The sequence below is a fragment of the Amphiura filiformis genome, chromosome 11, assembly GCF_039555335.1.
Source record: "Amphiura filiformis chromosome 11, Afil_fr2py, whole genome shotgun sequence".
NCBI classification, from domain to species: Eukaryota; Metazoa; Echinodermata; class Ophiuroidea; order Amphilepidida; family Amphiuridae; genus Amphiura; species Amphiura filiformis.
The window spans coordinates 55,074,223-55,089,605 of NC_092638.1; the positions used below are offsets into that span (position 1 = coordinate 55,074,223).

At 36.7% G+C, this 15,383-nt stretch overlaps 1 protein-coding gene across 1 annotated transcript in view; it reads left to right on the forward strand.

Moving 5' to 3' along the window:
* Window positions 1–12,010, forward strand: part of LOC140165022 (uncharacterized) — a 113,175-nt gene extending 101,165 nt beyond the window's left edge. Inside the window, exons 14-15 of the mRNA XM_072188436.1 lie at window positions 11,472–11,570; window positions 11,860–12,010. Coding sequence (XP_072044537.1) covers window positions 11,472–11,570; window positions 11,860–11,864 — 104 coding nt within the window. The 3' untranslated portion in view covers window positions 11,865–12,010. The remainder of the gene's footprint in view (window positions 1–11,471; window positions 11,571–11,859) is intronic.
* Window positions 12,011–15,383: the final 3,373 nt, after the last annotated feature.

Consider the following 15,383-nt stretch of genomic DNA (forward strand, 5'->3'; position numbering starts at 1 on the left):
CCGCGCCTATTAGACTAGTATAGCCTAAAAATTCCTGAATTATATAATGAAAAAAAAACAGGCAAAAACAATCAATCGCTGCAGTCAGAAAGAAAGAAACGAACAAGAAAAAAGAAAAAAAGTGAGAGAAAAATAAAATAAAATTAATGGAATGGACCACATAGGGACTCGAACACGTATCAAAGTTTTCCAGCTCAAAACTATAGTATTATACAATCGAACGTGAGTCCGGCGCGCTAACCGATTGAGCCACTCTGGAGGACACATGAAATTGATTGATCTCAAACTGACTATTGTGGAATAGTGCATAACAGGCTCTTATGATAAACAAGCTCATTACCGCTGTAAATGTCGGAGGTATCGATGGCAAAAAACCTCGTTTTTTGCCAAAGTAGCTTACATTTGGAGCGAAAGTCAAATGGTGAAGTAAGCAACGGACATTTGAGAAATAATGTAGGCAGTTAGAAATCAAAATTAACATACCACAATCCAGATATCGATAATGTAACATAACAGTGTTTTGTGGTACCAGATTCTCGAAAATTGTTCCCAAGAATGGGCTAATAAAATTCAATCCGTACTGTATTTGGTTCTTCCCCATGGCAACATTATTTCTTTAGTCGATATGTAGTACAATACAAAAAAGGAGAAAATAATCACTCGGCGTGGTTTTATACGGAGCGAACATTTGAAAAAAAACTGCATGGAACGTGTTTTTGATCTTGTGAACATGGTGCGTAAAAATGATTTAAACGAAGGATTTTCAAACGGATTCTAAATTTTTTATAAACACACAAAAAAAATGTAAAGATACATCCATGCACCAACATTTGACTCACTGCGATATTTGATTGCTGAGAAAACGCGGTTTTAGAGAACAACTTTATACGTCTTTTATACGTTTTTATACGTTTCTTCGTGTAACCTTAATGTGTTACTCCACACCCAACCCATCCCATGTAGCCTAGATTTGTTTTGATTATGATCATACATGTAGGACTCACAATGCAGTGGGATTCATGAGTGGGAATAAGTAAGAGTAGATCTAGCTCTGACTCTCACTTTCCTGCATGCATTTAGCTATGTACTGTACGGGTCCTGGGCCATGAGTACGGGTATGGGTACGGGTCCCAGTCCCTAAGTACGGGTACGGGTACGGGTCCAAAGCCACGGGTACGGGTCCGAAGCCAAAATAAGGTGTGAGTACGGGTACGGGTACGGGTACAGAACCATGGGTACGCGTACGATTACGGAGCCATGGGTAAGGGTACGGGTACGGAAATTGGGACCCGAGTACGGGTACGGGTACTACAAGTCTGCAGTATGAGTATGGGGATTGGGAAATCAATATTTTTTTAATTCTTGTTCTTTTTTGGTTTTATTAAAATCATGTACTAACAATACACATGCAAAACAATTAAGTGAAACACGCATGACTGAACTTCGAACAATCAAACTATGAATTGACACCTACTCCCGATTCCAGAAAAATACAGCACAATTGTTTTTTTAAATAAAAGTATTTATCTTGTTTTGCCAAGTGAAACATAGCTAAATCTTAATCATTTAGGAATTTTTTTTGTGGCAATTTGAGGCCAACTAAATGAATTGGGATTTGCTAGGTTTTATTTTGTACAAGATCATATTTTTTTAATTCCTAAAAATAATTAGTGCTGTATTTTGCAGGAATCGGGAGTATAGGACCTGATATTTCGGGCTTTATGAGCTATTATGAAGCATGACAATATGATTTTGACATATTTTGTTGTAGGAGTGAACGAGTGCGAATGGAAGCCTTGTGTATTTAATGGCACGTGTACTGATGAAGAAGATGGGTACAGTTGTGAGTGTGCAGATGAACGCTTCGGTAGAAATTGCATCACTCCAGGTAAAGATTAACCAGGGAGATTCACATGGAAGTAAAGAGCTCCTGATCTTTCAGTGATAATGTAATCTTTCGGTTATACGTCGTATACGACTAGCCTGGGCAATGCATGGAAATACGACGAGGAACTATTTGCTTATAGGCCATCTGAAAAAGCTGCTTTAAAATCACTGAATGTTATATAGCCAAAAAATTGCATGTTAGGTTTTGATGTTTTGAAATGGAATGTTTTCTCTAATTAAGCACCTATATAACATATTTGTTGAAATCTTACCGAAATTCATCCGCACGGCATCGGTCTTAGTAACTATTCACCCTACCCAGTAACTATTCACCCAACTTTCAGCTCCAATTTTAAGGTTGGTCTGAACCCTGGAATTATGGAAACTTTCAGGCCTCATAACTTCTAAATTGTTGGTCTAAAGTATATAAAAGTATACATATTTAGAATGGCAAAGACTTGATAAGTTCATCAGTGAGATCAAATTTGGGCCAAAATACCATTTTTGGCCCAAAATCCCAAATAATTTTGGCGCACTTCTTTTTCGTACATCGTAACAAAAAAATTTATTAATTTTTAAAAACTAGATAAAAATATATCTAGGACACGTTTTTTTATTTTTTTGAATTTCGACTAACTTTGATAAATTTGCAAATTTGGCCCAAATTTTTGGTGAAATTGGTCAAAAAAAAAAAAAGAAGAAAAAACGGGTCCTAGATATTTTGATCTAGTTTTTAAAATTTAATTAAAAAAAATTTTGGCTCAAGAATGTTTTTGTTACGATGTACGAAAAAGAGGTGGGCCAAAAACCGTTATTTTTGGGATTTGGGGCCAAAAATGGCATTTTGGCCCAAATTTGACCTCACTGATGAACTTATCAAGTCTTTGCCATTCTAAATATGTATACTTTTATATACTTTAGACCAACAATTAAGAAGTTATGAGGCCCGAAAGTTTCCATAATTCCAGGGTTCAGACCAACCTTAAGTTATTTACGGTTAAAACAAGAAAAAAGTCTTAGATCAACCTAGTACCTATGTTGAGTTTTTGGTCATTTGGCTAATTCCATCTAATATCATCTGGTATTGTTGGCTTTTAATTGAGAGAGTTCTGCATATCAGAAATTCCGCAACGAGACGGTATACGGATGAATACGAATCCAGCTATGCGTACGTTAACATGAACCAGAAAAACAATTTAAACTGTTCATCTCTTTTTCTTCAGTTGACCATTGTGATGCAAAAGATGTCAACATCGAAGACGGTTCTTCTTACAATTTGACGTCATTCTACTATACCATTGGCAACGTCTACGGCATTCAGTTTGGCTGTAAGCATATAGTGACTGTTCCAGAAGGCCATCATGTACGTGTGGAATTCATTGACGTCGATTTGGACGCCGAACAGTGGGATGCGTTGATACTTGATAAGCAGGTACAATAACGAAGATGAGTTCATATCTGATGATAATATCCTGGAGATTGTCTACCGCACGTCAACTCAGGCCAACGGATTCGATCTGGTTCTTCATGATTACATTCCTATGGGTAAGCAGACATTGCGATTCCTTACACCCAAATCAGTCCATGGAGATCAGTCACTGTAGAGTGAGTTTGATTTGATATGGAATATGCGTATAAGCCCGGCCCCCGCACTCCGTGCATCCGCGGGTATTCACGCTTGTCGGTGAACTTTAAAAACACCCCCTTTTGCATCTCATTTCTCAAGTTTTCAGGAGAAAACACCCTTTTTTCAGCGATTTCGCGAATTATTTGCCCTTCGACAATACCCCTATTTTCTCTAAAACGCGAACGATATTTCTAATATACCCTTTTCTGGCAAAAACGCGTAGGGTTGGCTTACAGGCCCCATGGCTAAATGTATGAATTTCAATCACTTCGCTGGGTGCGCACCGGATGCGCCGAACGGAAAATTGCGATATTTTCGTAAAACCATAGAAGATATAACAAAATATTACCTCTTCTCTGGTAAACGCAAAAGAAGTGATATTTCGATGAAAATACCCTTTTTTAATTTCGCAACCACGTGATTTGAAAAAAAACCCTCACCCCTTTCTTGTGTTTCGCGAATCGCGTTTCTTCATCTGAAAACACCCCTTATTTCGCTAACTTTTCAACGAGCGTGAATACCCGCGGATGCACGTAGTGCGGGGGCTGGGCGTACAAGTAAGCATTGGCAGAAATTCGCGCAATCTCTATATTACCGCCTTGTCTGTTTGTCTATAACATTTTTCTTGTGAATTGGTATCAAAGGAGGTATAGCAAAATCTCGAAATTTGTCGATTTATTGTCTTAAAATGACATCAAGTGAATCTCGTCATATAATAATAATAAATATCTCAAAATAAGTAACTAACCCCCCTTAAATAATGAGACGATAGACACTTCAATTCAAACACTTCAATAACAAATGAATATGTGACCCGGCAGCACAAACGAGCCGTAAATTCCCTAAATTGTATTCTGAGTTATGTTGTAAAATGTGTACGAAGGTCGTATTCATCGGTAACTTAAGCTGGCGCGACATCTGTCTTATTTTTATAGTCACAACACCAATCAATAATCCTATTATTGAAGTGGATAATAAGCTTCTACCTTAGATGGCTATAGAACTTTTAATAGCTCTGGTCTTTGTTTGCTTTTGCTAAATCCTTTTCAAGTGGTGGGTTATTTGTATAGGTATGCATAACCAACAATTAACAATGAGAGAACCTTCTTAAACCTCGTTGACTTGGGGATGATTTGAAATGACCGCCAATTATGACTGTTTGATATTTATTGCCAGCAATGTGGAAAAGAGACACTCATAGAAACGAAAAAAGCTATAATTTTGTTGAAGGAGCAAAGTTTAACTAACCATAATTCCGCTTCTGGATATCGTTTGAAGTCAAATGATATACCATTTTTAAGTTTATGATGTTTATTTGTTAAACACGAAATAAAACAAAATTGACCGGGGGAGGAATTTACGGCTCATTCGCCGTGGACGGTCACATATTTTAATCATTAGCATAACAAATTTTAATCAAAGTAAATCCTACATTTTACAAGGAATTACCTGGGGCTGAGAATCGATCAGTCCCGTCGTTGCTATGCGCCTCCGATTGGTTCAAATAGCGCGTACGGGTATCGCGTCGACACACACGCGCTAAGGTGTGTGATATTATTAGTTATCCCCTGTTTGTTCATGCAATACGAAAAATATCACTGGTTTTGAGGTCGTATCACAGGAGGCCGCAGGTATTGCATATGAACAGACAGGGGGTAACGAATTTATCATTCAGTAGACATGAATTTAACACAAATAAATAAATAAATAAATTTAAATAAATAATTAATAATTAATGATACCACAATCATAAAATGATCAAGATATAGGCCTACTCCAAACTCTTCCATGCATGCTTTACAGTTTTCTGTCATGCAACTACCGCCAGGCCATGTAATACAGCGCGCCATCGCCAACGCGTGACGCACACTTAGCACACGACGCGAGGTAGAGCGTAATTGCCGTCTCTATCGCATACGCGATCAGCACAGTGTACAATACAACGCGAGTATGCAGGCCCGTTAATTGCCGGTACTGATTAAGAGCTGAATAATACGGCTATATGTTGTACGGTAATTTATGAACACTGAACAATACGAAATTATATTATTTGGCTATTAACCAATGAAATGTCGTTATTCATGTCTACCGAATGATAAGACACAATATCACATGGGTAAGAACCAATAAGATTGCAAGAACATTCTCAAGTGTTTAAGAATGGCCATTATTCAAAAAGAGGCGATTGTATTACAAATGCGTTGGAAGCAGAATTTATTTCTGCGCATTTTGACACCTCATTTGATATGATAGCCCAGAAAACATTAAAACACCGTTCAATTTAATGTAGTGACGTCAAAGATTTGAAAGTTGCACTTCCTTTAATACAAATTTTTATAATACAAAAACACTCAGATATCATTACACAGATTTCCTTCCATTACACTGAATACAAAATCAATACAATTTACTGCAATTTTCAAATCTTGGGTTATACTGATTTAAGGTTAGCAACTATTTTTAACTGTTGCGATTTGGTAGTTCACAGCAATCCAAATTCAGCGTGGTGTGAGACAGGGAGACACAATATCCCCCAAAATATTCACTACAGCAATGGAAGATATATTCAGAAAGCTGAACCTACAGGAGAGAGGGATCAACATAGATGGCGAGAAGCTAACAGATCTGAGATTCGCAGATGATGTAGCTTTGGTGACAAGATCAGTAAAGGATATGGAGGTCCAGTTAAATGATCTGAATAAAGGAAGTAAAAAGATTGGACTGAACATACACAAGGGCAAAACAAAATATATGACAAACTACCAGTCAGAGGATGTCATTAAAGTTGAAGGCGATGTTATCGAAAAGGTGGATGGTTACAAATATCTCGGCCATCAGTGAAGATGGAGGACAACACCAGGGAAGAAGCTTTGATCAGAATAAAGGCAGGTTGGAGTTGCTTTGGAAGATTCAAGGACATTCTATGTGACAAAAAGTTACCAATGTATCTGAGAAGTAGAATGTTCAACCAGTGTGTATTGCCAACAATGACATATGGGGCAGAAACATGGACAACGACCAAGTACCTGGAACAGAAATTACAAACAGCCCAAAGAGCAATGGAAAGGAAGATGCTTCACATTACCTTAAGGGATAAAATTAAGAACACTGAAATAAGACGTCAAACTCAAGTCAAAGACATTATGGTGAAACTCAAAGAAGGAAATGGAGATGGGCAGGTCACCTTGCACGAAGGGAAGATAACAGATGGACTAAACGGCTAACAGAATGGCAACCAAGAACAGGAAAAAGATCAAGAGGAAGACAGAAGAGGAGGTGGCGTGATGACATTACTGCCTACATGGGACCTACATGGACAAGAAATGCAAGAGACAGAGAACAGTGGAAGAATCATGAAGAGGGCTACGTCCAACAATGGTCGAACACAGCCTGGTGAGGTGAGGTGAGCATCTTGCGAATGGTAAGTGAGCTTGAGCGAAAATTGCATTGATCATTTCATAGCGAGTGTGTAGAAGAATTCAAATATCACAGAGATACTTTGTAGGTCCGGTGGTTTTTGAGTTATGTTGTAAAGAGGGCTGAAACAACAACACTTTTGTAAAACGTACTTAACTCACAATCAGCAATAAATCAAGCAAGTTTTCAAAGTATATGATTTGTAGAAGGCCATGCGTTTTAACCTCGCCGACTTTTCGCCGACTTTTCGTCACACACCGATTTTTGAAATTCTCGACACTCTTTCACCTTCAAATGCCCATATTTTTCAAATCATACCCCCCAGCATGATAAAAGTATACATTTTCTGAAAGGAAATTGAACAAGGAATCCAACAAGAGCCTCAGAAACACTGTCAGATGTAAGGTTCTAATGCTACCTTTATGTAAATGAGACAAAACATCAACTGAGAGTGGTACAGGGGTATAATGTCACCAACATTTCTGTGTTACCACTGCATCTTATTTTATGTCATTTTCTAATAGATCAGAGTAAGGGCTTTCCTGCAATATAAAAAAGTATGGGGGTTATCACTTTTGTAAAATGATACAACCCTTCAAAAAGTGACCTAAATAGAATTAATTTTTCTTATTGTCTTGGAGAACATTGGCCTATCATATACCCTATAGCAGCTAACTATTTTAACTTTGTACAAAATAAAAGTGTAGATAATAATGTCAGCTTTCTTTTGATACCAAATTTATTGATAAACACTCATTTTAAAGGAAAATGGCAACACATTTGCACACCGACTGCGAGGCTCCCAAAATGAAAACTTCGCTTACAGTTTTGTGCAGAGTGCCCCGCTACCTCCACCACCCCTGCCTTGGCAAATTGGATGAGTCCCATTCTATAGATGTTCAAGATATCATATTGACACCTTTCCATAATTAATAATTGGTGTTTTAGCTGTCATTTGATACCAAATTTACTATCAAATCTTTTTTTATTCCAATGATACATTAAAAAACTAATGACCACAGTGAAAAATGTGACGCCACTCACCCATTTTTAGATGTCAAGTTCAAAGCACTTGCCCCTAACATTAGCTCAAAGCAATTTATTGTTTCAACTATTTTACAGAATAAAAGTTCAGATAACAATGTCAGCTTTCTTTTGATACCAAATTTATTGATATGCACTAGTTTTTAAAGAAAATGTCAAACTTTTTGCACTGTGAGGCACCAAAAATCAACTTTTCCATTGAGTTTGCACATAGTGAGCCGCTGCCTCACGAGCCGCTGCCTCCACCACCCCTGACTTGGGTCATTGGATTGAATGCCATTCTGCTTCTGTTCAAGATACTACTTTCCATAGTTCCTCATTAATATATTAGCTTTCATTTGGTACCAAATTTATTGCCATAGCTTTTTTACTTTCAGAGATATACTCAAAAAACAAAACGATCATGGTGAAAAGTGTGACACCACCACCCTTTTTGGGTGTTCAGGTTAAAACGCATGGCCAGAATGAACTTTTGCAAAACATCAACGTATTATTTTTCAATAATATATTGATTTAAATAATGAAAATCGAATTTTTGGTTGCTTCGACCAACAGTATCGATTGCCCATCGAGTGTACCCTTAAATGTACGCTGTGACGTCAATATTTAGTCAATTGCTGCAAATGAGGTGTCAAAATGTGCAAAAATAAATTCTGCTTCCAACGCATTTTACAGATTTGTAATACAATCACACATTTTTGAATAATGGCCATTATTTAAGGGGGTTTAGTTACTTTTTTTGATATGTTTATTATAGAAATAACCTTTGTTGTAACATTCAACAGATGGAGACGAGTGTGGAAGTGAGCCGTGTCAGAATGGCGGTGTTTGTATTGACAAGGAGAATGGCTTCAGCTGTAAATGTAGGCGAGGATTTCTGGGACGAACGTGCCAAGAAGAAAAAGGTAGGGGCACGGCCATATAGCTGTATATAAGGCAGGGTATTTATGCACGGTTTAATCAACATGTGACCCTATGGCACAGAAGAAAGTGTCACTTGGGATGTTGATTAATGTGGTTTTAGACTCACTTATCCATTAGAACAACAGTTGTAAATGTGCTTTGGTGGTGGCAAGAATGTCAACAGCTGTGTGGGATGGTTGTGGAATAAACTAGTGATCAGAAACGTTCGGCACTCCGTCAAACTTTAATTTTGTTATTCTTTATTCAAAATGTTGAAATAATATTAGTAATAACTGGCATATTATCATAATTTCTAAATTATGATAATATGTCGAACTTTGCTCTGTTGACCTACAAAGACAACAAATTTGGCCGATTCCATTTAGGTGCAAGTTGGACATGTGGAAACATTACAAATATGCAAATAAAATCAAAAAAAAAAAAAAATAAACCAATTTCATATTATAAGATCGTACATTTGGCTTTAACGCGTCACAGTGTAATTTACCCATTACCAACTTCAAAGTAATGCGCCATATTGCCTTAGCTCCAAAGCTGCAGCACCCATATTTATCCAACAGTCAAATATGTTGAAATATCACTCATGAACTTTCATGTTCATTTATTTTTCAGATTCAAATTATTAAATTATTCAAATGCTTATATTTACCCCCATAACGTATTTGAGATTAAACATTGACTTTGTTGTATATTTTACACCCTGCTACGATTGGTGCACTCCGTCAGCAGTACTTGTGTTTATGCATGCAGGTCGTTATTAACAGAATCCATGCGTGCATAGCGGACCCCCGTTCCCACACACACACCCCCACACACACAGCGGCCATGTGAAAGATGGATTTTTAATGTCACAAAAAACAAGAGATCCGCCAAATTTGCAACGGATCCCCTTCACAAGCTTCAGCGCATTCAACGCTACGATAATACACAATGTTAATTTGAGATAAACAGTGACATTCACACACACACAAGTTAAATATTTGCAATTAAAAACTCTGAATTTTATCAATGAAAATTCAGCGATGACGTCATTGGGTTAACGATTTTCCAACTGCTGATTGGTTGATTGCGTCACTGTCTGTGATCTGTGCATGCACGGTACGGTCCCTATGGAATGATTTGTCTATGGGTAAAATACACTGTGCGCGTGCACTGCGTGGACAGCTGTATGTATATTGGAATGACTGGACCCAGTGGGCCCAGGTTAGGATTTCGACGATTTCAACCTAACCTGATTTCAACCTGATTTGAAATCAGGTTGAAGTCCATTTGCAATATATACAACCTGATGTCAACCTGATTTCAACGTCCGGACGTCGAAATTTCAACCTGATTTCAACGTGATTTCAACGTCAGGTGTGCCCACTGGGGATGATGGTTCTATGTATGTTGTATGCATGTAATATTGAGACTAATAAATGATATATTTATAATTATGCCTTGCCAATGGAAATGAATATGGTTAATGAAGAATTGATAGGTACAGGTGTCGTTGTTTCAGCCCAATTGCAGACGGTTTGTTGAGAACGACAAAAACCAGCTATGGACTAAACCATGAAAATGAACAAGCATAATATAGCATATATACATAACAAAGTAGAATTGAACCAGTAGAGCAATAAAATCTGAAGATCACAAATCTTTACATCGGTGAATCATCAATGCACTCACGCACAAAATCAATTCGGTATTTTGTTTTCTTCCAGGGTTGTCACCATGTGGTCGTAACTCATATTTCTGTAACAATGGACGATGTGTTAAGGCATCTAAAGTGTGTGATGGGCGCAACCACTGCGGTGATGGCAGCGATGAATTGAACTGTAAGCCTTCAAACACCGGGGAACAATTTGCTTTAAATAGTAGATTATTATGAATGTAGGAGAAATGTTATTCCATCAAAAATCAATTATTTGAGAATACTTTGTTGAATGAGATTTTGGCCTGATCATGGATCTACAATCCAGGAGAAAATAGCTGACACACTTGCACTAAACTATATCTCACTCTTCCCCACTCCCCATCTATCAATGTTGGAGGATCTCACGGACCTGTTGACAACATGGCTTGATCCAACATTGAGTTGGGGGAGCGGGGGAAGAGATATACCAAAAGACAGGCAAAGTGTGCCAACCTTGACATTCTATTGTCGCGATCGACAAGACTCTCAATTCACGCGAGTGTCCTTGACTATGCTTCAGTGGACATGAAAGGACTCAAAAGATAATCTCCGCTCCAGTAATCCTAGCTATTGTCTGAAACTGCTACACGGAGGATGATTCAAACTCATTCTAAAATTGATTGTCATCAAATGGCAAACAGATAAATAACGGACTGTCATTGAAGATTGACTTCCGCAGACTAGTTTGGATCCTAACTGAATTTTTATCGAAAGCCTGTTATCTGTCATGTCCGTCTCTCAGTGGCACTCACTCCTGCTCTCAACCGACTCTCCACTGTTTCTAAAGCTTCCTTCTACCATCTACCTCTTCATGCTGTACAATATGTTCATATTCTTTAATATTATTACTCTTTTTTGTACTGACAATACCCTATTGTTTTCTCATTGATATAGGTGACTGTGAATTCCTTTGTTACAATGGTCGATGTATTCCACAGCGTTATGTCTGTGATGGTAAAAATCAGTGTGGGGATTGGACGGATGAATTGAATTGTAAGTATAAACTTGACACCGCACAGATATTGCTTTAAATACAGGTATTGCTTTTAAATTTAGCTGATGTAGGTCTATATTATTTCCAATGAATCTTACTAACCAAAAAAACCACCAGCTATATTCATGCAGTATAGAAATATCACTGATACTGAGCAAATGCATTACTAAGTCAATATGGATGTACTCTTTATTCGGACTAAAAAAATCGTGATGACTTTGTCGCTGCGCGAACCCATGACCACAAACTATATATATTAGTTCTTACTTACCTTTTCGTGACTTGCAGGTTAAATCTGATGTTAAATGTGGAAAAAGAAAACATCTGGAGGACTTTTGGTGGTGGATATTAAAGAAACTACATGATTGGGAAATCTGAACGATTTAAACGACTTCTGTAGATCCGTCGACGACCACAAACCTGTAAAATTGTCTGAAGTTGCTTTTTCTTTTCAGACATATCGACAAATATAAAGAAAATTGAAAGGTTTACTTGCGTCTTTGAGATCGCATCCCTAATGGATTCTATTGGATTCGCATGGAATTCCTTGTGCCCGGGCATAAAGTATCAAGATTGCCTCTCCTGACATAAAAACGCAGTGTTCGGGGTAGGGGTTAATTGATACATTAGCAGATATTTCACAAGTACAAAAAATGACATGTGTGGGAATAGTGTAGTTTGGTAGTGTGTTACGAGTCGTACTTGACTCAAGGCCAAAATCATCTTTTACCCGAACTCACATGAATGCACAACGCAAATAGACTGTTTGATTACGGTAACAAAATCTAAGTCTTTAATTGAAAGTAAAATATGATTGGCAATATATGATAACAAATGCACATACAAAAATACTAAAATAATAATAAACACTCATTAACAAATTAGTACTTAGCCAGCATTCTTATTCTTGAAGATAACATATTTCTTGCAATGTTCTGGACGGCTGATGTATATATCCTTATTCACTGCGAAAATCAGCGAAGTCCGTTGTACACTTGCATTTATAATATCATTGCGTATAAAATTCTCACACAAAAATGGTGTTGCTTTCTCCAATCACTTAAATTCTTGCGCTGCTTTCTCCAAAATTGGTTTCATTCACCAATCACTCTTTCTCCAGGAAACAGGCCTTCTTTCTGCACTGCTCCACTGTATTTGACATATGTGTTATTTTACACTACCAGACTCCAGCAAGTCGACAGAAGAACTTTAATCTATTGATGAGGAGGAGCACATTCGTGTACTCATAAATCTCCTTCGTTGCTGTATTAAAATAGCAATTATTGGCTATGTAAACTGATTAAAATGTACTTCCTTTTTGAAGCACGAAGACCAACCCACACGTGTGGAGTTTTACAATCTCCCATGACATTCTGTCCTAATAAAGGCTATTGCAGCCTGTCAGATCTGTATCCAGATGATAATAATTGTAACATTTTCATTAAGGCCAGTGTAATGGGAGAGAACATCGACCTTTTCGAGCATCATTATTTCTGAATTGTATGTCCAAAGTATATAAAACTATACATTTTTGGAAAGGAAATGAGTCAAGGAATCCCATGGTGACATCAGATTTGTTCAAAAATCTCGAATTTTTGAAAAAATCACAAAAATTCACTTTTTTACCCCAATATTTTTGTGACAATTTAGAAAAAAAAATTTTCGTTCGGAGTAAAAAAAAATCAGTTAACTTTTTATGAAGAAGATACATGAACTTAGGGAAGGTTTTTTTATTTTTTTGAAATTCGTCTCTTTTTTCGAAATATTGAAAAAAACATGTGAAAAAAGCAATTTTGTAACTCTATTAAGCTAAAAATTGCACATAATGGTGTATATTTTTGTTTAAAACAAATATTTTGAAAAAATGAGAAAACCTTCCCTAGACTTTGATGTACTCTAAATGATAGTGCAAAAAGTTTACCCTTTGCTTGCATATTTTTCGAGTTATCTTGTCACAAAAATCGTGCAATATTGTCAAAAGTGAACTCTGAGAAATCGCCGTTTTAGTAAAAAATTGTCAAAATTATGCACAAAACGTCCTTATATTTTAAAACGGTACGACTTTCACGCTTGTAAAAGCTGTATCTGGTGCATGGTCTAAATATGCATCTTTTTGCATCAATGAATCTATAATGTCTCCTTTCAGTGCGCCAAAATTCAAAATAATTAAAAAATCTAAGTGGCATTTTGACTGCAAATTTTTATTTTGTTTACACCACATTTGCTGGCGTTAACAACATACCGAATGCGCCTTGACTGCGTTGGATATACGCGCAGAGTTGCACCGCGTCACGCAACGCGAATCGCGCGCGTAATCACAATATTTCGCATTCGCGCATTTCTGACTCATTATTTCCCGCCAATTTACTAAGCTGTCTTGAGCCATGTGACTTTTTAAAGTTGAAAAGAGTGAAATAAATCAAGCAAAAACACGAGTAAATATTAGAAAGTTGTATTTTATCAGTTTCAAGTGAAAGAATACATCTTAGTGTTGATAAATATCTAGAAATCTCAAATTCGGGCATGGACGAATGTGTCTCCCATTACTCTGGTCTTAAGTCCGTTTCAATGCACAATAGACCCTATGTCTTACTTTGGTCCATTTTCGTAGCTTTGAAATAACCATATTTCCAGTTTGTCGGTGAAAACATCCACCCATCTTCATCGCTCAGAGGCTGTTTTAAATAGCACTGTAGGAAACTCATGATCTCCATGGCCACACTCAGTAATACTCCTTGAGTATCCTGATTTTAACTGGTTAACATTGCTCTCTAACATCCATTCACATTACAATCATATTGATACAGGTCTGCCTAGAATTATTGCCAACATGATGTTTTATAGCAAACCATCTGGGATTTTCCCCAATGTTCTAATAATAGACATCAACCTTTTACATTACATCACTTCCTGTGGGTTTTTCCCATGATGTCATTTCACTTTACAATCTCTGGGGGTTTTCCCCTTGTCATAAATAGTCTTGATAAATGATGTTGTTATTTCTATCATAGGGGTTTTCCAGAAAAGTCATAATATACAAACTATTGCATGATTATAAAGGTAACTTTCCCTATTTCATGACATAGGATTATATATACAGGGTACATCACAAGTGACGATAAAGTAGTAATAATAGTAATAATAGTAATAATAGTAATATTAGTAATAATAATAATAATAATAATAATAATAATGATAATAATAATAATAATAATAATAATGATGATAATAATAATAATAATAATAATAATAATAATAATAATAATAATAATAATAATAATAATAATAATAATAATAATGATAATAATAATAATAAGTGTAGTATCTTAAAACAAATAAATGCTCGATCTTAACAAAGAGCGATTTTAGTTATGTTACGACCCACATCAGCTAGCGGGCGGAATCCTACCAGTCCAATCAGGTACAGGTGTCCACTTGTCTCGGGATTTCTTTGGACTTCGTAGAATCAACCCTGTGCTAGTAGTATCAACACTATTAGGACCGACCATATCATGTGTCCATTCACTTCAGTCTGCTGCGGTGTCGCAACACAACTGAAATCGCACTTGACATATTTTAAATATTACTCTATGACAATAAGACAGATATAACAAAGCATTAAAACTTGCTATTGGGATTTGTGTATTACTCAGTTGACAGCCTCATCCCGCCACTTTACCCCCATCAAAATACACATTGTTATCAGGGGAAATCTAATAGTTTCTTATTACCTCTTGTAGTGAAATTTTAGTCTTGAAATATGTTTTGGTTATGGTAATTGTGGTTACTACCCCTGAAGTTACTGTTCTATG